The following is a 26,222-nucleotide window of genomic DNA, read 5'->3' on the forward strand; positions in this document are numbered from 1 at the left end:
CCTTGATCATTCTGATATGAATAAAAGAACCCCAAAGGCACCATTTTTGTAAAGCATTGCCATTTGTAACTGAGAAACAAATATCCGTCCATCTATCTTACCACCTTTTATACTTTTATATTTTTAATATGCCACTGAGGTTTATCTTCATAAAAACCCAAGAAAAAATTGCTTCAGGCAATTATTATAAGTTTGACCATATGGGCATTACTTCTGCAATCTACATTTGAAATTCAAAAACAAATCTTATGCACATGTTTGATGAAACATAAACTATTTATTTGTTAAAGGTAAGGCAAAAGAAAAAGCTACTTCAGTAGATTTTTTTAAAATGCAAGTCAGTAGGTTAATTATTAATTTGAATGTCTACAATAATGGGTACCTCTGATATTTAAGGAAGTCATTATTCCACTGTGTAGTCAAAAAGTATATTGATTAGAATTAATTCACTACAAGAAGTCTCCAATAATTTTTAACATAAGTTTTTCCTCTTTAACAGTAGCCTGAAGCTTGTCTCTTTTTTTGTGTGGTCAATTTAGCAACAAATTTGCAATTAATCATTTACTGATTGCAATGAATGGTCTGTCAATAATACGCAACTCACATTGCTAAAAGGGTTATACTAAGCTTTATTGTTTTCTTTTTGTCTTGGGAAGCTTTGTCTAGCTAGGCTTCCTAGAATGGATTTTGAATAGTTGTTTTGAAGTAAACCATGCCAGTTTTAAAGAGACACTACAGGCTGCTCTGAGGGTATTAATCAAGATATGCCCTAACTTTCTTTTGGCATTACAATATTTGGACATCTGTTCTGACTCCTTATATGTGAAATAAAACTCATACCAGATAGGAGAATAAATGAAGGGTTTCATTATCTTAAATGTCATAACATTTGTTTGAATTATCATGTGTAGATTTTAAATGCTGAAATTGTCATCTTGGTTTTGTTTCGTCTATTTCACTGTCCTTTCAAAAGACTATAAGCCTGAAAAATTCTTTTTTCAATTGCATTAATAATTTAAAAGAAATAATTTACAATTTTGTGTAATAACAGTGAAATTGTTGTGCATGGGCTATATAGTGTGGTAATTTCTAAAAGCATAAATATTTTACTGAGAAACATACCCTTTTAAAGCACAAAAGGTTTCTTGTTATAATGGCAGTGTATTTAGTGACAAATAATGCATTTTAAAAGAGCCATTTGTTGACCATTATTCTCTTTGTGCAATGGTATTATAGATTCTTATGTGTTCACTTATTAAAGTATTTTCCATTGTGAGTATCAGGAAGGATTTGTCTCTGAATTCAATGGTGCCACTGATTAGTGGGGACTACATCTAGAGAATCATGGGTCAACTTGAAATACAATAGGAATATATTTGTGCTTTTCATTTAAGCAACAGAAAATAAATAATTTGGTTCTAATGGATATCAACAATACTATCAAATTTAGCCTATTAAACCTTTGTCTTTCTTGAAGACATTTTAAAAATAGTATTACTAATCATGTGAAGATAGTTTACTGTTTTATGGTGAAGCCATATAACATGCAGATCCACATGGATTGTATATCTTAGTAGCACTAGATACTGGTCAAGTGTATGTATTTTTTTAAATTTCATGTTAGAGTGAAACAAAGACATGCAATTTGAAATACATAAAATGATTTAACTAAATCATGGAAGCAAAGCAGTGTTTTACAAATGTGTAATTTTGAATACCTTTAAAAAGTCATAGGCGCTTTCAACCTTCTACTCACTTTGCATGTTTGATGTCAGAGAATGAGTTATGTTTTGCCTGGCAAAACATTGCAATACAAGGTGTCCCCTGATATTTTGTTTGTGAGACTAATTTAAGGTGGTTATCATTCTTAATAAGTGAATGCCATATTAAGCCATAAGTGTGGTTAACCCATAAATATTGCTTATTTGAAAAGATGGAAAAGGTTAGGCTAAATTTGTATTCTTATATTTGCAAAGACTAATTTTTATTTCTTTTGGTGGGTAGGGTCACAAATTAAGATTAGCACAATACAGAGAAAAGTGTCCCATTTGAATCACTAAATGTAGATTGTCTCAAGATGCTTATACATTTTGTTAGGCATCTAAAATCTCATTTTATAAAATTCTAAAATTAAAATACTATATGAATATAAAAGATAAAATGCTAGATAAGAAATGAATGAATACTAATACTTGACTACTAAGTTAATATCATAGAAAATATACTCTTTTAAGGAATACTTCCATAAGACAATATATTTTGATTATGTATATTTTCTGAACAAAGGGGCCTTTAAAATAATTTAATATGCAGAACATTTTCATATATTTTAAACCTTCAAAGAGCTTGAAACATTGAAGCTAATACATTGGTGCCAAAATAACGTGGAGCATTTTGGCCATACATGTAATTATAGATTTTATACTGGATATGGCATATGATTAACATCACATTTCAGTTTAATTGCTATGATGTATACATAACCGTGTGTGTGTGTGTGTGTGTGTGTGTGTGTGTGTGCGTGTGTGTATGATACCATGATAGCCATGGTATTTTATGATGATGTTTTTATATGTGAGAAGTTTACATGCTGGATAAGTCCAGAAATGTAGAATGCTTAATATTACAGTAGTCCCCTTTATCTGCGGTTGTGCTTTCCACGGTTTCAGTTACTGCAGTCAACCATAGTCTGAAATATTCATCAAATATTCCAGAAATAAACAATTTATATGTTTTAAATTGCACACTGTTCTAGTAGCATGATGAAATCTTGGACCATCCCTGGACCTCCCACCCAGGTCTTGAATCATCCCTTTGTCCAGGGAATCCACGTTGAATTTGCTACCTGCCACTTAGGTCACTCGTAGCCTAATGCTACATTCACGGTGCCTATTCACTTCACTTTATCTCATCCTGTAAGCTTCATATCATCTTGTTTCATCGCAAGAAGTAGGGTGACTACGGTATAAGAAAATATTTTGGGAGAGATAAACACCACATTCACATAACTTTTATTACAGTATATTGTAATAATTGTTCTATTTTATTATTAGTTATTGTTACTATTTACTGTACCTAATTTCTAATTTAAACTTTATCATAGGTATGTACATATGTGTGGGAAAACCATATATATACTTATATACACGGTTCTGTACTATCTGCAGTTTCAGGCATCTACTGAAAGTCTTAGAATGTATACCCCGTAGATAAGGGGAAAATATGGTTTTAGTATCCATTGTTATATCAAGCATCACCATCTCTTCCTTTTAGTCTTCAAATAGCAGAGTAGAACATAAAACTCCATTTTCAATCCATAATTTATTCAAATAAACATAATTGACCACATATACGTGCCTAATTAGAGAACCATTTTGCTGGAAACTAACATAAAACTATTTTATCAGAAATACTAACACTAGGCAAATATGCCTCTGAAAGTTTGCATGGATTCAGCATTCAAAGTAGATGTATTGAAAAATGGTTATGTCTATGTAAGCGTACAGGGATAGTTCCATGTTTGCAAAATTTGACTATAGCTATTACTATTTATTACAACCTACAAACAGTATAATTAAAATATTTCAATCCATTAAAGTTTAACCCTTTTTGTCATGTACTTCAAATGTGTAATTGTATTGAGTTGTTATTGCTATTGAATGTAAACTATCAAAAGGATTTAAATTTCTTGGCCCTTATTATTTTTGAGGTGAACCATGTCTTTTATTTTTAGAGGTGTTTGTTAAATTACTTTATCGTGGCATAATAGGTCAGACCTAGAAATACATCAGGTCTAGAACTGTAGAAACCCATCATGGGAGTGGGGGGCAGTTCATGATTTGCAGAAAACAGAGATTGAAGTAATATATCTAATACCCATTAATTCTGTGAATCCCTGTAAGCTGTACCACACTAACAAATGTGTCAATTGTATTTTCTTTTCTTCAAACAATCCAAAATATAGATAATTTTCCTTGCATAAAGACTAGACCTTTGTTTTTAGATTGGAAAAACATGAGCAAATATTTTAAATGCCACCAAAGCAATATCTTATATATGTTCTTTTATTGATATTTTTAAATTTTCCCCCAGGGCTTTCAACTCCAGCCTTCACCCCCACCCTAGACAATAGCTACCCCCTCACTCCCTCAACAAGATTTGATCTTCTGCAGTACATAAAACCTGTTCACATTATTGTTCCTTTCCCTGCTGCCCATAGGAAAGTCTTCAATAGACTAGTTATAGCCCTGTTTTAGGGTAATAAAAGCAAAGATTAACAGGAGCAATTTCCTCTTATAGGTTTTATGTCTAAAATTTTTTTCTAGATACACAATAGATTTTAGTTTTTATATTACTTCATAAACAAAACACTTATCTCTGTAAACTTTTATGAATTAAATATTAATCATTTATGAGGATAATGTAATAGGCCTATATTCTCTTTCAAATACTAGTTTAGTATTGTGGGAGTTCTGCAGTCACTTTTTACAATGTTCTTTGTAGCACTGAGGTATGAGATATTTTTGCTGAGGGATGTTGGACTCAATTTTTCTAACTTAAGTTAGATAAATTAGGAGTCTCTCATTATGGTTTTAAGCTATTAATTTACTGATTTGATTCTCTTTAATTACTATGATTACAATAAAGGACATTTAAAATAATACTATACTTGAGAACAAAGAACCAGGACAAATGTTATTTATCATTTAAAAAGAATCAATCAACATTATTTTGTTTTTTAACATCCTCCAGGAACTAAATCGTTAATTAAATAAAACCTACCATTAGGTTAAGAATAGAATTATGGACACAAGCAGCCTCTAAATTTCTGAATAATATGTGTTCTTTTAGGAAATATTGGATGCTAATAGCATTAGCAACAATAAATGAAGAAATACCTTAGAGAAAAGCAGAAGTGGTTCTCCATGAAAATTAACATCAAGTGAATTATCCAGTAATCCGTATTGCTTGGCGAGATGTGTATTAGTCCATTTCCATGCTGCAGATAAAGACATACCTGAGACTGGGTAATTTATAAAGAAAAAGAGATTTAATGAATTCACAGTTCTATGTGCCTGGGAAGATCTGGCAATCATGGCAGAAGGTAAAAGGCACATCTTACATGGCAGCAGACAAGAGAGAGAATATGAGAGCCAAGTGAAAGGAGTTTTCTCTTAAAAAACCATCAGATCTCATGAGACTTATTCACTACCATGAGAACAATATGGGAGAAAACGCCCCCATGATTAAATTTTCTCCCACCTACTCCCTCTCATAGCACATGGGAATTATGGGAGCTAAAATTCCCAATGAGATTTGGGTGGGGACACAGCCAAACCATATCAATATGGAAGTAGCACCATGAGTCATGGATTGGGAGTTTAAAGACTAAACTCATTCTCACTTCTAGGGAGCTGCATAATCTCTAGAAAGCCCCTTAAACTCGAATCTATTCTTTCTAAAAGGCAAACATTAGCATCTCTCCTGTTTCTGCATTTAAAAAAAAATTACCACAATTAATCAGGCCAAAATGTATAATTTACCAGAAAATCATTTGGAAATCACACAGCTCTATATAAATACAAAGTTTTGTAATTTTGTCTCTAAAGAAAAATAACTGAGTGAAATATTTTGTAGAAATCGCCATTACAGAATTTACTGACTCCCTAATTTTCTGTTCTCACAGGAATGAGGTGCTGAATAAATGATTACCTTTGTTTCAGTTAGGATCATGATTGGCCTTATGGAACAATAGCAAAGTTCTAAGTCATGGGCTTCTTTTCCCAGCACAACTGGAAGAAGTTAGTTCAAAGCCAGTATGACAGCTTCAAGTTGTTTTAAAGGACTGGACTCCTTTTTGTCCCCTTTTTCACCTTTCAGGAATTAAGTCCACATTCCTGTGAGTAAGGTGGTAGTGATGAAGGGTGGAAGGGACCTCTATTTAGATAACCATTTCTAGTTACAAAAGAACCCAGGAAATTCAGAATTTATTTGTTTATTAGCTGGGCATATGGCTGCCTAGATGAAATGAGATGCAAATAAATAAACTATGCTGCCACTTTGAGATATCTAATTGAAATTAACCAAATTATTAATATAATTGTCTTTCAGGTATAAAGAATATAATTATATTTTGGAAATTATTCTTATAATAAAGCTTGATTCTCTTTGAAATTCATAAGCTAAAGCCTTTTGAGATAGTAGACTACGTAACTATATGCAATTTACATATATGTACATATATTCTGGTTTAAGTTTTGGCTACCTTAACTTGATTTTTGCTGAGTTATGTAAACCAATTAAGTTTCAGCTTTTTCTCTAAAACAATATTTACCTCATAGACTCACTAAGGAAATTAAATGGGATTAAAAACTCTGTAATTGCACTTTGCGCTCTGTTCTTGGTGCAGCATCGATACTATTGGCGTTCTTGAGTTAATGAATGTTATAGAGAGCCTTACCTTCAGACTTTTGCCGTGAAAGTTGTATTATTTCTAGTTCTGGTTCCACCACATATCCAGCTCCCTTCTCTCTGTCCCAATATAATTCTCAAGGGACCCCTTAGCCTCAATTGCAGGCTTATTTCCTCCCTCACCTTTGAGATCTATTCTCATTCCTACTTGTAGATAGTAAACATGATTTTTCTTCTATCTCATTTCCCCTCCTCCTTTGTGTCCACCTCAGGCTCCACTGCTGCCTGTATCCCTACCTCTTACTCTCCCATCTCATCCCAAGTTACTGGTGACCACTCATACCACTTTGGTCATTCCCCACTTCAATTTAATGATTGCGAACGCACATGAGGTTTTGACTTGGATTTGTTTTGCAAAATTAAGTATTACGCTGTCACATTTCAAACCCTTGGGCATTCAAAGATGATAAGTCTTTCTTTGCAGAGTTACGGAAATTACATCAAAGCACTGAACACATTTGCAGCTTTTATCAGATTGAATGAACACTGCAAAGACCAATCAGCCTGAGACATATAAATGTAATTGATGGATACAACCTTTGTGCATTAACTGAAAAAGATACCTTGATTATTGAAAATAATATATATCAGCAAAAACACTTAGGGTTTCCAGAAACTAAAACAGAGTTAAATATCTAATTTACTGTGAAATGAAGTTTTAAGTATATTATATTGACTTGATTTCTCAATTCAAAATCTCAATCAAGTGATTATAGTAAATATTTTAGCTATATAAGTTTATATACCTGTCATTGTTTTCTTTTTTTTTTTTTTACTATTTTTTTTTATTATACTTTAGGTTTTAGGGTACATGTGCACAATGTGCAGGTTTGTTACATATGTATCCATGTGCCATGTTGATTTCCTGCACCCATTAACTGTCATTGTTTTCTAACTGGGAAAGAGGAATGGAAACTATGAAATAAGGATTCTATCAGAGGGAGACCAAAACACATTGGAACCCTACATTATTCAATAGATACAGGCAGAGTTTGTGAAATATTCTAGGCCTACGATCATCTTAGTAAAGATTTTTGTTAAGTATTTTCTTGGCAGATGACACTTAGGGAAGTAGATTAATTCTATGTTAAGACACAGATGATTTGTTTCTTCCATGACATGTTGGGTTACACTTTTAATTCAGTTCTGATTGTATGCTCTGTACAATTTTCTTCATTTTAGATTTCTAGACCTAAATCTAGAGGGGTTTTTGTTGTTGTTGTTGTTTTGGAGACAGAGTCTTGCTCTGTCACCCAGTTTGGATGGAGTGCAGTGGCACAATCTCAGCTCACTGCAATCTCCTCCTCCTGAGTTCAATCGACTCTCCTGCCTCAGCCTCCCGAGTAGCTGGTACTACAGGTGCGTGCCACCACACCAAGCTAATTTTATATATATTCTTTTTTTTTTTTTTTTTTTTTTTTTTTGAGTAGAAATGGAGCTTTGCCATTTTGGTCTCAAACTCCTGAACTCAGGTGATCTGCCCACCTCAGCCTCCCAAAGTGCTGGGATAACAGGCATGAGCCACTGTGCCTGGCCTAAATCTAGAGATTTAAAATAAATGCCTTAAGAGAAATTCCATCTCTTTAATCCATTAAAAATGAGTCTGGAATTTGCTTGGTAGAAGAAACTTTGTATTTAAGGGAGCATTTTAATCACAGAAATGATCTATTTGTGGTTATAGTAAGTGTATAGTAAGTTTATTCTTTCTACAAGTTTGTTTCTGAAGCTTACAGTTAATTATGTGAAATGACCATTACAGACATTTTCTGGCATTGCTAATGCTATGTATTGTATGCAGGAAAGAGCAAGAGTGGGATTTATAATTTATATTATCTTCTTGGAAGTTGTCTCTAGATTCTCTGAGGTCAATTTGTTTCATATTTTGAATTAGTCTGCCCAATTTCATGAACTCCTCTGTATGAAATATTTGTAACCTAGAGAAATTCTCAGTAAGATTATTAATACTTAATTAAAATCTCCTCATCTGATTCCCTAGCTGTAGTCATGGGTTTCTGTTTTGGAATTGAGACGCATAGTAATCATTTGTACATTTGCTTTCAATCCTGTCATATTCTAATTTTCATAAGTTTTTATTTACAGCAGATGAGAAATATATTTTATTTCCAATAATAATTGATTTGTCAAAGGTAATTTTTGCCAGGCACATTGGCTCACACCTGTTAATTCCAACATTTTGGAGGCTGAAGTAGGAGAATCACTTGAGGCCAGGAGTTTGAGAGTAGCCTGGACAACATAGCTTGACCTCATCTCTCATCTCTAAAGAAAAAAAGAAACGTTAGTCAGGCATGATGGCTCATGCCTATAATCCCGGCTTACTTGAGGGGTCAAGGCAAGAGGATCACTTAAGCCCAGGAGTTCAAGGCTGCAGTGAGCTATAATCACACCACTGAACTCCAGCCTTGGTGACAGGGAGAGATTCTATCTCAAAAAAAAAAAAAAAAAAAAAAAAAAAGGAACTTTGACTTTTTGGAGTAAAATGGAAATCTAGGCAGTAGGCATAATTAAATATTTAGAAGTAGTTACAATGATTAACTTAAAGTTCACATAGAAAATTACTAACATTCACTTACGGTAGAAGCCCACAGAGTTTTAATCCAGCTGCTTTTATGCTTATTGGTCCTATTCTAGATTCATCTTGGCTTTTTTAAAACCACCTTACTAGTCTAACCTATGAGCATTATTTAAGGTCAATTCTAAATTTAAAATTCTAAGGTTTCATTTCTTTTCAATACATGACAATTAAAATCAAGCAAACAGGAGGAAACTGCTAGCGACAGACATGTTGTTTGCAGCAGGATGTGAATGTTAAACAGTCTAATATGATGGAAGAGGAAATAAGTTAAAAATACTGAAAAGATTAGAAGGCACAACTACCACTCGGCAGTCTGGAGTCATTTCATGGAAAGTGAATAGCCCTACACGCTCTGCCCACCACAGTACATGGCGTGTGTTACTTAACAAGATGACTCTGGCCATTATGAAAAGGTTAAAGGTAATGCTATGTATCAATTTTAATAAGACAAAGATTAATCTTTTACTTCAATTAAATCTATAGATTTAATGAAATACTTTTAATCTAAATTATTGAAGTTTAAATGTAAATGTTTAATGCATAATGTATAGAGGAAAATATAAAACAATTTATATTGATACTCCAGTGCTCACCTTATTTAATAATTGTCAATACTTTACCATAGATTTGGTACTGGTGCTTTTTAGACTTCTGTGCACACACAGCTCTCCATTCTACCACAAGCATTGAATCTCAAGGACTGTGGTCCCTGTGTTCTGGGTGCTTCTGTTTGCCTCTCTAGATATTCTCTCTGCCCTTGTCCATTCTGCTGTCTCCCTGAGAAATGTCCTGTGTAGAAGACAGCAAAGTTCCCTTGCCCTCTTTCTTCTAGTGGAGTTGGCCAGTTGAGATCCCCACAGTAGATGAGAGGAAATAAAGCAGGGTTCGGGTTCTTATGTTCCTGGATACCTTGGTGAAAAAGTCACCTGGGGCTAGATGTCTTTTCCTCCCAAGGCCGTTTTCTCTATATAACTCTTTCCCTCTGGGTCTGGTAACTAGCTCCTCACATTGTCCCTTTGGACATACAAGTGTTTTACCTACCCCAGTATTCTGCATGATCCTATGTGGTTTCCCACAGACTTTTTGGTAGCCATTTTAAAACAGTAAACTTTCCTCCAATTACAACAGTGCACTTCTTCAGATTAGATAGAATAATGATGCTGCCCCTTCTCCCAGTGTATAGCTACTACTTTCCCTAGGGTCCCTTCCTGAATGGGAGGGACAATGGGAATATGCTGAAGTAAGGCAGGCCTTATCTCACAGATAACCCGGGTATCACTGCCCTCTGCAACACAATCACAAGAGTGATATGACTGTGTCCAACTTTATGGAATAATTATTTTTTTAAAAAAAAGACTAAAATGGATTGTAAAGTTTGAGATTAATAACAAACTAAATTCTAATTATAAATTTTGCCATCGCCTAATATCAAATACCCAAGAAATTAAATAATTCACTTGGAACCTGCTCACAGGTGCAGCCACCTTCATCCAAAGTGTCCCTATTTTTTTTTTTTTTTTTGAGTTGGAGTTTTATTCTCATTACCCAGGCCAGAGTGCAATGGCACAGTCTTGGCTCACTGCAACCTCCGCCTCCTGGGTTCAAGTGATTCTCCTGCCTCAGCCTCCCAGTAGCTGGGATTACAGGTGCCTGCCACCATGCCCGGCTATTTTATTTTTCTGTATTTTTAGTAGAGACGGGGTTTCACCATGTTGACCAGGCTGGTCTCAAGTGATCTGCCTGTCTCAGTCTCCCAAAGTGCTGGGATTACAGGCGTGAGCCACTGCACCCGGCCAGGTGTCCCTATTTAAAATCTGCTTTTGAATTTTCATGTACCATTCAGCAAATCCTATATCCTACTCTAGGGATTTGCTTTATTCTAAATCCCATTAACTTGCTCTCAATCATGTATTTCTCCAAGTCTCTAAGTTATTTCATTCTAGAAAAATGCCCTGGTTGTTCCAGCAGTGTAATCCAAAAGTACGTAACAGAAATCTACAATGGGTTCCATCTGATGTATTCACAGCAGGCGAAGTTGCAGATGTGCAACATAATGCATCTGAGTTCCTGTGGAATCACACACACACACACACACACCCCTCATGAGCATTAGTTCTAAAAGACAAAAAATGCAGTCTAATAGAGAAAAGTCCAGGTGCTCCTACCTATGCTCACATTTAGAACAGCTTGTATCATTCCTCAGATACTGTAACATCAACTCCCTAAATCTTTGTAACTCAGGATAGTGTGTTACACACAGTCTCCACTGATTGTGTGTGTGTGTGTTTGGGTGTGTGTCTTTCAGTAATTATCATTTTTCCCCATAGGACTCAGATTATCAGACTTTTTACCTATATATTTATAATTACTTTTGCCATTGTAAATGGTATTATTTTCTGTTACTTTGTTTTAATGTTGTCAATTCCACTAATTGTTATATACTATTCCTATATCTGGGAAATTTTAAACTCTTCTCTCAATTTATGTGGATTTCAGTTTATTTCTTTGAATTTGCTGTATGTAACATTATATCATGTACAAATAATGATAGCTTTTCTTTTTCTTTATGATACATGTAACTTTTATTGTTTAATTCTTGATCTGTTATATTTCTAAAGACCGCACATACAATGTTAAATAGATACTCAGCAGTGCTATCTGGGGTGTGTTAGGCCATTCTTGCTTGCTATAAAGAAACACCTGAGGCTGGGTAATTTCTAAGAAAAGAGATGTAATTGGCTTAAGGTTCTGCAGACTGTACAGGAAGCATAGCACCAGCATAAGCTTCTGTTGAAGCCTGAGGAAGCTTACGATCGTGGCAGAAAGCAAAGGGGCAACAGGTGCCTCACATGGCAATATCAGGAGCAAGAGGTGTGGGGAGATGCCACACACTTTAGGAAGCCAGATCTCATGAGAACTCACCCATTGTGGCAACACCAAGGAGATGGTGCTGAAGCACTCATAAGAAATCTGCCCCCATGATCTAATTTCCTCCCACGAGGCCCCACGTCCAACACTGGGTACCACAATTCAACATGATATTCAGAGGGGAAAACAGCCACGCTATATCGTCGCGTTAAAATAAGTCTTTCTTTTCAAAACGACAGTTTTTACCTCTAGAGTTTTACTGTTTGGTTGTTATATGTCGACTTTGTGGAGTTGACATATATATAGACTTTGCTCTGCCTATTCTAATGTGCTCATATGCCTTTTTGCTAAGTTATAGATTCTAAACTGCGTGTTAAATACAAAAATAATGCAAATTCAAATTAAGAGGATAAAAATAACCATGGATTCAAGAAAGAATTAAAATATTATTGAATAATGTTTTTCTAAAAAAAAAAAAAAAACCCTACATGAACAGATGAAGTATAAGTTTCCCATGCCTGCTGTAACAAATTACCACAAACCTGTTGGCTTATAACAACAGAAACGTATTGTCTCACAGTTCAAGAGATGATAAATCCAAATTTAATATCCCTGGACTAAAATCAAGGTGCTCCCAGGTTTATGCTCCCTCCAGAGGCGATGGGGAAGAAAACATTTCTTGCCGCTCTCGGCTTCTGGTGGCTTTCAGCATTCTTTAAGCTGTGGCTGCACCACTCCAATGTCTGCCTTTATAGTCGCATCGTCTCCTCCTGTCTAATCTCTGTTTCTCTCTCATAAGGAAATTGTGAAGGGAATTAGGTCCCACCTGGATAATCTTCTCATCACCAAATTATTAATCATATTTTCAAAAACCTTTACCATCGAAGGTAACATTTCAAGGTTCTAGAGATTAGGACCTGATATGTTTAGGGATCACAGTCATCCCACTGCTAACTGTCCTCTGGCCCCCAAAGATTCATGTCTGTGTGCAAAACACATTTACCTCATTTTGATATCCCCAAATGGCTCAGTCCTTTACATCATCAGCTTAAGTAGAAAATCTGATCTAAATATCTTCAGCTCCAAGTCCCAAAGCTCATCATGTAAATAACCTAAATCAGATATAGATGACACTTGGTATGATCCATCTTCAGGTAAAATATCTCTCCATTTGTGGACATGTGAAAGTAGAAAACAAGTTATGTGCTTTCAAAATACAGTGGCAAAAAAAGCGTAGTATGACAGTTGTACACATTCCTATTCCCGCAAAAAGAAAGTGCAATGTAGAGAGGAGTCACTGGTTCCAGTCGATATCAATCATGAACTTGGTCACTTCTGTAAAAAAAAGTTACCAGGTTCCAGCTATTAGCATTTGATAACTTTTTGAGGGGCACCATTGAGCCCACTACAGATGATGTAATAAAGCACATAATTTATGAAGAGATAGAAAAACTAATATATCAGAGAAATCAAGAAAACCAAAATGTTAGCTCTAAAAAAAATGCCAGGCCAACATTTCACAGATGATTAAAGAACAAATAATTCCCATGCATTATTAACTATTCTGCAGCATAAAGAAGAAAACCTTCTGGCTCTGTTTATCAACCCAGCACTACAGATATCAATATCTGATGCAATCTGCCTGGGAAATAATCCCACTTGTGGCTATTATTGTAATTTTCTTTAAAACTATTAACAGGTAAAAATAGTGCCTTATATAAATATTATATTCAGGTAATGATTGTCAGGAGAGCATAGTACATTCAGGTAAAGACTGTCAGGAGAGCAAACGTTGTTTTATTCCAGATGGGAAATACAGAACCACAATCTCTTATCTAAAAGCTCAATCTAACAAAGCTTTGTAAACCCAAATTTTTATAGTTTCTTAGTGAGAACTATAACCTGAACTAAGCTGCTCTTTGTGGTATTACAAAGTGTAGTGTTTCTAGTGTAACTGTAATTACAGTTAGCTCTATCTCACATTGTTAATTTATCTTTCCTTGAGTCAATATTCATATGTACTAGTGCAGAAATATTTATGTGAAGTTTAAGTATAGTGTGATATTCCTCACCCTTTTGAGTTTGTTAGCTAATTTATCATGTATGAATGCATAACCCACAAAATTCTGAATACCAAAGCAAAAATTTCCTCATATACTTTATCTTAAAGATTATGCAATTTATTTAATTAACCATCTCAATAAACCAAAGGAGAAGGTATTATGAATCTCAAAATCATGAATATATTTCAATAGTAATAGCTAACATTTATTTTCTTGCTTTCTATACACCAGGCACAGTTCTCGTTATCTTCCAGGTATTAGAACACCAGATCTTCAAAGCAAGGCAGGCATTATTAAAATTATTTTAATATAGGAAAACGACAATAATGGAAATCTAAGCAAACTTTTCAAGGTAAAATATTCAGTAAAATTTAGAGCTGGGTCTTGAACCCAGTCAATTTAATATACAGAGATAAATGGACACAGACTTCAATATGTAGTCCACGTAAGAAGAAATATGAATGAACAAAAGCTTAGGAAAAGATTGTTGTTATTGTATACCTTTGACAAAACTTATTGAAGTGTACACTTAAAATTGGCAATTTTCTTGTATGCAATAACACTTCAAAAATATTACTGGAAATCTTTAACAAAATATTCAACAAATACAGCACCGAAAACCAGCTTTTGAAACTTTTTAGTAAATTACAATTTTTGAGAAAAAGAAAAGTTTGCACACAGGGAGAGACTGGAATTTATTCCTCCAAAAACAAGGAAGAACTAAATGATTTCAACAATAAAAACCCATATAGTATGCAAGATATTTTTAATTCTAAAATTAGATTTTGGAATAACTCTTTTGATGACACTCATTTCTAATTGGCTAAATTTATATTCGATTCTAAAATGGAATAAAATTGAAAAGACATTTAATGTGGTGCAATGGTCAAATCATCAAAAACGAACAATTTACTTGACAAATTTTAGAAACTATTTGTGAGAGAAAGATTCTTTAAACAGAATAAAAGATAATATTGATGATAATATTTGGGTACATATATTTTACCTTTTATAAAGACAATATTCTCCTCAGCAGAATTTGCTATAGGCTCTGGGATCTCAATACATATAGAATATTCTCTCAACTGAAAATGCTATGATCCATAGAAAATAATCAGCTTTTCAAATTAATATCATAAAATGCAAATTTGGAGATTTAGGGCAATTTTACTTAAAACATAAATAAGTCTATACAGAAAAAGGAAAAATACGTTTCAGAAAAATACTAGTGACCAAGAATTGGAGACAGATATGGCTAATAAGCTGATTATTTGATATACATATATTTGTATATACTTATATATGTAAATATAGCAAGAAAAGTTGCTAATTTTTTTTACTGTTTGAATAACACAATGAGGCTTAAATTTGTTTTGCTTTAATAAAATTGATTTATTTTCATTTCTTAGATTTTTTAATTAATTAAAAATAAAGCTATATAGGTTAAGGAAATAATAAAAAGCAATTTGAGTCTTTAAAAATATATTTCAAAAATATGTCATTTAACCATATTTAGCATTCTCATTTAACTTTAAGAAAATACTGGTTTGTATACAAGATGTATGAAAATACGAGCTACACAGAATACTGTTCCAATTGCTATAGAGAATGATATTAAATTTCCACCAAGGTGCTTTGAAGGGATGTCAGTATCCTCTTTTAAAGATAAGGAAGCTGTGATTCTCAATGAATAAATAATTTGTTTGAAGTCACAAGGCTTGGAAGTAGAAAGTCTGAATTCAGAGTTTCTGCCTTCTAGGAAGCGGAAGTAATGCTGATTTATTTCTGTTGTCTAAAAACTGTAATGCATTCAGACAGAAATGGTAAAATTTATTTTAAAATTGCATTTTAGCTTTTTCTGATTTGGCCTGTCTTTAGAGAACCTTTAGTGTCTCTTGAAAAATGGCTGCTGGATAATGTTGCAGATTTTGGCAGTACTCTATCAAGCCCTTTGGAGTTATGCCAAAGGGACAGGGTCCCATGTGAATTGGATCTGAATTCTCATCCAAATGAACACCTGCTGTCATTGTTCCTTATCAATCCTGTAGTTGGCAATGCCAGCTCTCTTTTTATGGTGGAACCTATTCAACACAAGGAAAAGACCTGCTAGTGTTTGACACTAAGTTTTATTTTTTCCCCTCTTAACTAAATGATCCATTGCCCAAGTATCTTGAAGATAGATAAGCTAATATCAGTTTTATCTTTGGCTATGCAGTCCTGTGTTTCTAGGAGTTTACCCAGTTATAGTCTAGTCTACTTAAATGGTCTTTTGCTGTCTCTCCCCTCTCTTCTCCCTCTTCTCTTCTTGCCTCTCTCCCTTTCTCTATTCTGTTTATGTTGCTTTGTAAAGGAAGAAATTTGTTATTACAAAAATATACATTTGTAAAAAAATTGTACTACACAATCTATTTTTAAAAGTCTCAGTCTCCCCAACTTAGCAGAAACAATTCAAGCAGAAGTAAATTCAATGATACTCTCCTTTTGGGAAGCAATATTGATCATTCATTCTTAGTGTTTGATTCATATTCCTTTGCTTTTGTTTAACTAGTCTGCTGAATGTATGCCTTTAATTGGAAGGTGTTCCAAATTGATTTTGTACCAGATTAGGGATAAAGTAAAAGTAAGTGCATTTCAAAATTAATTAATTGATCATGCTACATATACCATAAATAGCCCAGTTCAGATGTTTTTCCTGTAATCTCATACCACAGTAAGACAACTTCATATTATAAAGTATAATATGTTTATGACTTAATAGAATTAAATTTATAAAAAGGAACTCTGTGACTAGATTAGAGAGTTATCGCTGGATGAATAAAAGTGAACCATCTTGATATTTGTACTTCCTAGCAAACCAGGAAGTTGGCCATGTATATATAACAAAATAACATCTTAAATATTAAACCGTAGAAGGGGATTTTTGTAACCTTTATTATAAGCATTGTTTCTATACACCTCTATCTATATGTCTGGGTGATTTTCATTCATGGATTAATTCAATTACTTGACAAATTTTAGGGTATCAAATGTTTATACAGAAAAAAATTACAGTTAGCTCTATCCTGCAACTCTCTGCCATCTGCAGTGGGCATTGGTCCCTCTCTTTTTGTGCTTCGTGCTTTGTTATGCATGAGTAAGCACATTAGCCTTTCATTTCATTCATTAGACTTTTAATCCTTGATTAGTGTTTTCAAGATTCTCTCAAATACACAACTTCTTTATTTCCTTGAGTTTGGTTTTCTTTTTCTTTTATCTCCACTTTGAAACAAAATTAACAGTGAATGTCAACAATAGCCCTTTTCTGTTGAGATGACTGGTAAATATATTAGTTCCTCATTTGAGTGATTAATCATGTGTGGATGAAGAATGGGAAAATATCTCCACACTTGGAATAACAGAGATAATTGTTTAGAGTCAGTTGGAGCAGTCCGTGCTTGAAAAGCTTGGATAGCAGTATTTCAACAGTCTCACACATTGAGTATGATTTCTATCTCATGGAAAAATTCTGTATTTGCTAAAAGTAAAAAACATCCATTAGGGTCAGAACTGATGCACTTGGGGTCTCAGAAACAAACTGTATTTGCCACCAATTCCCCCAAAATTAATGTTTCTCTTTGTTTTGTTTTTTTTTTTTTTTTTCTATTCAACGAGATATGCCAGAAAGTTGCTTGTGGTCCAAACAGTTATTAATTACACATCAAGACAACCTGAGCAAATTCTGAAGTCAAGTATTGCACTTATCTTTACTAGACATGCACCCTCAAACTATCCTTTTATCTATAATTAATCTCAAATAATTAGGAGCTTCTGTACTGATCATTTCTCCACTTAGGCCATCCTTCTAACTGTTGCTTAACAATATTTTCCATTACTATTTGACATTTACATTCATATGTGCTATCTTCAACATACGTTGAACATGAGGCCAAAGCCAGTCATTAAAGGAGATATAGAAATTAAATAGCAATAAAGTCTTGGATGTAAATGTAACAAATAATCAATTGTGAAATTATTACATAAATCACTTCTGCATAGAATTTATATGGATCACACATTTTTGCCTAATTTCACATAGTCTTGTTGGCAATAATATTGTAAAGAAAAGTTCATTTTAAAATGTTATTTTTTTATTTTAGCCTACATTTTCACAAGATAATAGGATCATAAACCGTCCTGTTTTTGTTTTCTATTTTCTCCCCTTAGGATGCCTCCATTGCACACAGATTCCACATCATGAGAGAAAAACACCCAGAGAAATTCAACAGTAGGTAAGATGACAAAAGAGATGAAATTATAGATATAGTTACTGAATTTTGCCATAAAAAGATCACTAGATGGTGTAGAATATTTTATAATATAGTGGCTTAATGAGGCTTTGTGTGCGTGTGTGTGTGTGTGTGTGTGTGTAAATATTAAGACGATAGGATAAATGAATTAAATTTTTCTTAGGTTGTGATGAAACTATGATGAAGAATGCAATGAGTCATCTCTATTTCATTCTCATGTGCTATAAAGAAAGATCTCAAGTAAAATATGAAAATAATAGTTTTAAGACACACTGGAAGTTTGCATGACTTATATTAACAGCAATCAACCTTAATCCCAAGGAAAAACACAGGGTTCTGATTTGATAATGCTAAGTGTATATTACATAGGGATTATATATCTTTGGACTCTCAACTTCAAATTGGCCTAAACTAAATGCAAAAGAAATTATAGTAATATCAATGCCAATATAAATTATTTTTAGAGACATTTCTTCAAGGAGAAAAGCCTTGACAAACAAAATTTCTTTCCTCATAAGAGCAATAGGCAAACATTTTTTCTTCAAAAATGTAGACACTGACCTTCACAGTTACTCAGGGAAATAGGAAAGCCTTGGTTCCGTATCTTCCCCATTTCTAGAAGGAAATATGGCTCTCTCCACCTCACTCCCCTAGAAGAGTGGGGCAGAAGAAGTGAATTATCTTTTGCTTCAATTATACTCATTTCCACTTTATTCAGCTCACAAAGCTACAAAACCATAACTAGCATTTCTGTATAGATATTTAAGTTACTTTATCTATTAATATTCAAAGCCAAGGGCTTTATTGTCTCTGCATTTGGCTTACATCTTGCCATAAATGTTACAGACCATTTATTAGATACTTGCCCCGGACATTCTTACATTTATTTCAATTTTGTCACTCATGAGTACATTGATGTAATCTCCCATGTAGGTTCATAATAAATACTGTTAAAAACTCTTTCAAAATTGTTTTATAGTTTTCTAAATATTAAAATTGAGCGCACTACTTTATGCATAAATCATCACAGCAAATGTTTCATGAGTTTGTATCAATTTTTCATTAAATTTACCAACTGAGATCTTTTTAGTAGGCCGGGCACGGTGGCTCATGCCTGTAATCCCAGCACTTTGGGAGGCCAAGGCGAGCAGATCATGAGGTCAGGAGTTCGAGACCAGCCCGACCAACATGAAGAGACCCTGTCTCTACTAAAAATACAAAAATGAGGGCGTGGTAGTGGGTGCCTGTAACCCAAGCTACTCAAGAGGCTGAGGCAGGAGAATCATTTGAACCCAGGAGGCAGAGGTTGCAGTGAGCTGAGATTGCACCATTGCACTCCAGCCTGGGCAACAGAGCGAGATTCCATCTCAAAAAATATATATATATTTTTAGTAACTAAAAACATAATCTAATACCTATGTTGGGTATTGCCTTGATTTGTTTTTTACCCTACAAATAAATCATGACCTTATGATTTGCTTTTTTCCTCATAGCTCAGAAAACTATACTTTTTATTGTAAAGAAAATGAAATAAATGCATATATGGATATATATGTGTACATATATTTTCAGAATAATTCACACAAATTTTATAACTCTGGTTGCTTCTGGAGAGGGTAACAAAGTGGTTGTGGTGACAACTGTATTTTTCTTTATTGTACTGTTTGAATTTTGCTCCAGGTGCATTTCAAAATTAAATCAAAGTAATCTAATTAAAATTTTGCACCTATAAGTTGTCTTTGTACCTAGAATAGACATTTTTATTTTACAAGATTTAGTTTTAGTTCATGAAACACATGTAAAAATAAATTGACATAACAGTGAAAGTATATGTACTGTATAGATTTCAGCACTTGATTATACACCTCAAATATCCTGGAAATGAATATAGCTATTAATGTATACAAAACATAAGATAGAGTAGTCTATGCTTTTCCACATGTCATTCTATGAAGCATTCATATTTATATTCATATATATTATTTATGTTATATTCATAAAGAAGTTTATATTCATATATTAAAATAGGTTTCAAGCAAAAACAAAAGTGTGTTTGGATAATACCTTTTGGAGTGTACCTCTTAGAGAGTTAAAGGCTTTAAGAAATATACCAAGAAAACAAATGTTTACAATTTATAAGGCATTACTGTCCTACACTTATTGAGGAGAGAAAGAGAGAGAAAAAGAGAGCCATAGCAACAGAAAAAGGAGAGAATTGTGGCAGCAGGGTGAGAGGGCAGGGGAGAATTGAATGTATAGAGAGGTATATCAATATATTTATGTGCTAATCATATTTGACAACCTATGTGTAAGAATGCCAATATTTATTACCCTCTCTCAAGCATAAGAGGCTAATGAATTTCTTTCTGCAGAATAATTTTTAAGTCTTCTTACTCATAAAGACTTCTATTATTCACATATCTATTTAATTTTTTATTACTAATAGCTCTACTAATTTGTGACATTTCTCACTGCTCAATTTGTGATTAGATGCCATTTACAACAATGTGTTCGTAAACTGCAATGTTTTTTACAAGATGTAAAACTAACTATTAAAACTTCTTTGCAAATTTGAGTTTTGCAAAGAAAATGAATGAATCTGGCTTATAAATAGCTTATAGGGACTCTTTGCTAGAGATAATAACATAGAAAATACTCTCTAAAATGACACAAAGTCACAGGTTTCTATGGCGAGTTCAAGAACCAGGTATAGAGTAGATGTTCAATGTATTATTGGCCAAATGTTTTTTAAGATAATGATCAGCCACCGAATTCCATATATTACCAAGTCAATTAGGCATGTATGTTTCAATCTATACATTTGCAGATTAAGTCTACAGTTATCATTTCAAGCATTTAGGCAATTCCGTAAACCATAATGTGATATATTCAGGATATGAACATTTTCTGATGAATTTCTGTGAGGAAGACATATTGTACCCAAGCAATTTCGTACTTACAATGGCAGATAGTTCAGATTTCAACATTGCGACAGGCTCAGCCATAGCACACTTTCATATTTTCAGGAATTTGCAAATGGACTTTTTTAAGTACTCCTAATAATGGTATTTCAGATCAGATCTCTTGTCACAATAAATCACATGCCATTAATATTATCCTCCAGCATGCTCACCTTGAAATTCATTTATATTTTAAAGAACATGATGTTTCTAACATTATCTTAAGGAAATTAATTACCAAAATATATAGTTCTGTTCTCTATGCTTCTTATGACAGAAATTGAAAGAACTGGGAAAGGTAATGATTTTTCCGGTGCTTAAGAGAGTGCTAGTTGAAAGGTTTATATCATGTTCTTCCCAATTTCTATATAAATCTAAGTTAACTGTTAAAAGAAAGCATGCTATTTAACTTTCTAAACTTTAAGATATTCTTCCAACAAACTGAATTTGAATAAAAACTTCCAGTCCTTTAGACTCAAGAAAAAAAAACTTTAAATATTTATGCTACTAGAATTTTAAACTATTTATTACATAATATTGATATTCAAAATATTTATATAAATTGGCAATTAGTATTCATAAACATATTTACATTCATAATTCACATACATAATACTTCTCATGGTGCTACTTAGATAGATGACTTTAAATACTTCCTTTTTGGAAAAAAAGGATATTAATAATTATTTATTACCACACTAAAATAAGCAACATTAAAAAGGGCAATTATAAAGGCGTATAATGATTTTAGAAAAACATGCAAAGCAGTGTGGAATTCCTTGTGTGAAACTATGTAACATTGAAAAGGACTTCCAAGTAACATGCAAAATGGAACCAGTTACAGGAAAAGTATCGGCAGTGTATTAGTCTGTTTTCACACTGCTGATAAAGACATACCTGAGACTGGACAATTTACAAAAGAAAGGTTTATTGGACTTACAGTTCCACATGGCTGAGAAGGCCTCACAATCATGGCAGGGCAGAAGGCAAGGAGGAGCAAGTCACATCTTATGTGGATGGCAGCAGGCAAAGAGAGAGAGAGCTTATGCAGGGAAACTACCCCATATAGAACCGTCAGATCCCATGAGACTTATTCACTATCATAAGAAAAGCATGGGAAAAACTTACCCCCATGATTCAGTTACCACCCACCAGGTCCCTCCCACAACACATGGAAATTCAAGATGATATTTGAGTGGGAATATGGCCAAACCATATCATTCTGCCCATGGCCCCTCTCAAATCTCATGTCCTCATATTTCAAAACAAATCATGCCTTCCCAACAGTCCCCCAAAGTCTTAATTCATTTCAGCATTAACTCAAAAGTCCACAGTCCAAAGTCTCATTTGAGACAAGGCAAGTCCCTTTTGCCTATGAGCCTACAAAATCAAAAGCAAGTTAGTTACTTCCTAGATACAATGGGAGCACAGACATTGAGTAAATACAGCCATTCCAGATGGGAGACATTGGCCAAAACAAAGGGGCTACCTGCCCCCACACAACTGCAAAATCCAGTGGGACAGTCAAATCTTAAAGCCCTAAAATGATCTCCTTTTGACTCTATGTCTCACATCCAGGTCAAGCTGATGCCAAGAGGTAGGCTTCCATGACCTTGAGCAGCTCTGCCCCTGTGGCTTTGCAGGGTATAGTCTCCCATCCTGGCTGCTTTCACAGGCTGGCATTGAGTGTCTGGGGCTTTTCCAGGCACATGGTGCAAGCTGTCAGTGGATCTATCATTCTGGGGTCTGGAGGATGGTGGCCCTCTTCTCACAGCTCCACTAGGTGGGGCCCCAGTAGGGATGCTTTGTGGGGATTCTTACCCCACATTTCCCTTCCTCACTGCCCTAGCAGAGGTTCTCTGTGAGAGTCCTGCCCCTGCAGCAAACTGCTTCCTGGGCATCCAGGCGTTTCCATACATACTTTGAAATCTAGGCAGAGGTTCTCAAACCCCAGTTCTTTACTTCTGTGCACTCTCAGGCTCAACACCATGTGGGAGCTGCTGAGGCTTGAGGCTTGCACCCTCTGAAGCTATGGTTTGAGCTCTATGTTGGCCCCTTTCAGCCATGGATGGTGCAGCTGGGACACAGGACACCAAGTCCCTTGGCTGCACACAGCATGGGGACCCTGGGCTTAGCCCACAAAACCATTTTTTCCTCTTATGCCTCTGGGCCTATCATGGGAAGGCCTACTGCAAAGGTCTCTGACATGCCCTGGAGACATTTTCCCATATTGTCTTGGGGATTAACATTTGACTCCTCATTACTTATGCAAATTTCTGCAGCCTATTGAATTTCTCCACAGAAAATGTGATTTTCTTTTCTATAGCATTGTCAGGCTGCAAATTTTCCAAACTTTTATGTTCTACTTCCTTTATAAAACCGAATGCCTTTAACAGCACCCAAGTCACTTCTTGAATGGTTTGCTGCTTAGAAATTTCTTTCACCAGATACCCTAAATCATCTCTCTTGAGTTCAAAGTTCCACAAATCTCTAGGGCAGGGACAAAATGCCACCAGTCTCTTTGCTAAAACATAACAAGTCACCTTTGCTCCAGCTCCCAACCTGTTCCTCATCTCCATCTGAGACCACCTCAGCCTGGATATCATTGTCCATATCATTATCAGCATTTTGGTCAAAGCCATTCAGCAAATCTCTAGATAGCTCCAAACTTTCCCTCATTTTCCTGCCTTCTTTTGAGTCCCCCAAAGTGTTCCAACCTCTGCCTGTTACCCAGTTCCAAAGTTGCTCTCACACTTTTGGGTATCTTTTCAGCAGTGCCCCATTCTACTGGTACCAATTTATTGCATTAGTCTGTTTTCATGCTGCTGATAGACATTAATTAGAGATTGGGCAATTTACAAAAGAAAGGTTTATTGGACTTACAGTTCCACATGGCTGGGAAGGCCTCACAATCATGGTGGAAGGCAAGGAGGAACAAGTCACATCGTACATGGATGGTGGCAGACAATGAGAGAGCTAGCTTGTGCAGGGAAACTCCTCCTTACAGAACTATCCGATCTTGTGAGACTTATTCATTATCATGAGAACAGCATGGGAAAGACCTGCCTCCAGGATTCAATTACTTCCCACTGAGTCCCTCACACAACATGTGGAAATTCAAGATGAGATTTGGTGGGGAAACAGCCAAACCATATCAGGTGGTCTTACAAAGATTTCTTAAAAATGTAGTCATAGCATGGTTTCAATGATTCATTTTACTAGAATAAACTAAAAGAAATTAGCTAGTAAGCACTTATGGCCAGTGATCACAATAATACTGTTTAAATCCACTCAGCTTATTTTAAAGTATCTGGTCTCTAATTTTTGGAATGAAGCAAAGATAGTTTCGCAGCCCCCTGGTCAGAAATATGTGATTTATTTCTGTACTACTTTCTGCTTTTTCTTTCTTGGGCTTTAGTAACTACACAGTTTGTGGAACATACTGTGTACTCAATAGATATTTATTCTTTAAGTTATTTACTATTTCATGGTATATTTATCATCTCTATATTTTTCTATATATCTTACTACCTTTATAGTTTATGCTTTTATAGTGCAAAAAATGCAATAAAGATTGAACTGTGATATGTAGAGTGAGTCTTGATTCTACATAACTATTATTTCAGATATTAATACCTTTTAGCTTTCTCAGCCTTTATATATGTAACCCTCAAGAACCAGCAATGCAAAACAAACAAAAATTCTTCAACATAAATCCCTGAGCATTGTGTTCTACAAATAAATAATATGAGATTACTTGTAGATTAGTTTGTGCTTCTTATTATCAATTTATATGTCAGCAGTATACAATTTTCAACTTATTATTCTTTATGTGTTGATGGTATTGAACTGAAGACTAAATATAAAATATCACTCTCCTTATATGTATGCTTATATATGTGTGTGTGTATATATATACATATACATATATATACACATACATATACATATATATATACACACACATATACATATATATATACACACACACACACCATTATATATGGAAAATTATCATTTCTAAGAATAGAAAAATCAGACCTGTGTATTTTTTTTCTGTTTTGCTATAGAGACAAAGAAAAACCCACAGACTAGAGTAATAGAACACAAAATTGCCATTTGTTATCTAGAGATAAAAAATTCCATTAAAGTTCTAGAATATAATGAGAAGTTAAAAATAAAATATTTCAGTAGTGACAGAAAAATGCTATATCAAAGCCAAATATTTTTACTTACCGTGTAAAGTACCATTGAGAAATTATTTCTGTGAATTCAACAAAATACTTTTGAAGTTCCAGAGCAATTCAAATTGTCTTACATCATGATGATATATTCTGTTGATGTATTCATATTTATAATTTTCTTGATCTTCTGTAAGAATCTTTAATGTACAAATGATAAAAGCCAATTGAAAATTGGCATCCAATGAATTTCGTGACATATTCTCTTATATGTATATCTTACATATATTTTTAAGTCAGGTATGACATAGCAAATAGAATATAGAATATATTTGTATTTATTTTCCTCTGAAGGCTTTTAACATGTATCTTTGTAGAATCACATTTGTAGGAATTCATGTTTTCTTTCACTTTAAACTTTTAGGAATTAAACTGTCATTTCAGGAGTACAATTGATTTTTAAATTACTGACATTCACAATCTATTAAAAACAGTGAAAGTTAAGAAAGGATGAAGTACATCACAATGTCATCATTCAGGTATTTGACCTCACTTTTGCCTCAGTCAAGACAACTTCATTATTGTAGACTGAATTTTTTTCATTTAAAAATGTAAATTATTATCATGTTTTAAGGCACACTTCTACCTTGTGTATATGTCACTATCTTTTATAAGCCAACTAGGTAAACAATGCTACTGAAATTAAAAGTTAAATGTTTGTCATTTTTAGTGTTTTGAATAAAATCACTTTTATTATAAATAGTGGTGTTGTGCAGGGACCTTTTGAAGAGAATCATATC

At 34.1% G+C, this 26,222-nt stretch overlaps 1 protein-coding gene across 13 annotated transcripts in view; it reads left to right on the top strand.

Moving 5' to 3' along the window:
• DGKB (diacylglycerol kinase beta) overlaps positions 1-26,222 on the top strand; it is a 799,436-nt gene that overhangs the window by 453,087 nt on the left and 320,127 nt on the right. For all 13 annotated transcript variants that reach the window (XM_055272542.2, XM_055272541.1, XM_055272544.1 and 10 more), the window contains one exon: positions 18,199-18,263. In XM_055272542.2, coding sequence (XP_055128517.1) covers positions 18,199-18,263 — 65 coding nt within the window. The remainder of the gene's footprint in view (positions 1-18,198; positions 18,264-26,222) is intronic.

The sequence above is a fragment of the Symphalangus syndactylus genome, chromosome 3 (genome assembly GCF_028878055.3).
Source record: "Symphalangus syndactylus isolate Jambi chromosome 3, NHGRI_mSymSyn1-v2.1_pri, whole genome shotgun sequence".
NCBI classification, from domain to species: Eukaryota; Metazoa; Chordata; class Mammalia; order Primates; family Hylobatidae; genus Symphalangus; species Symphalangus syndactylus.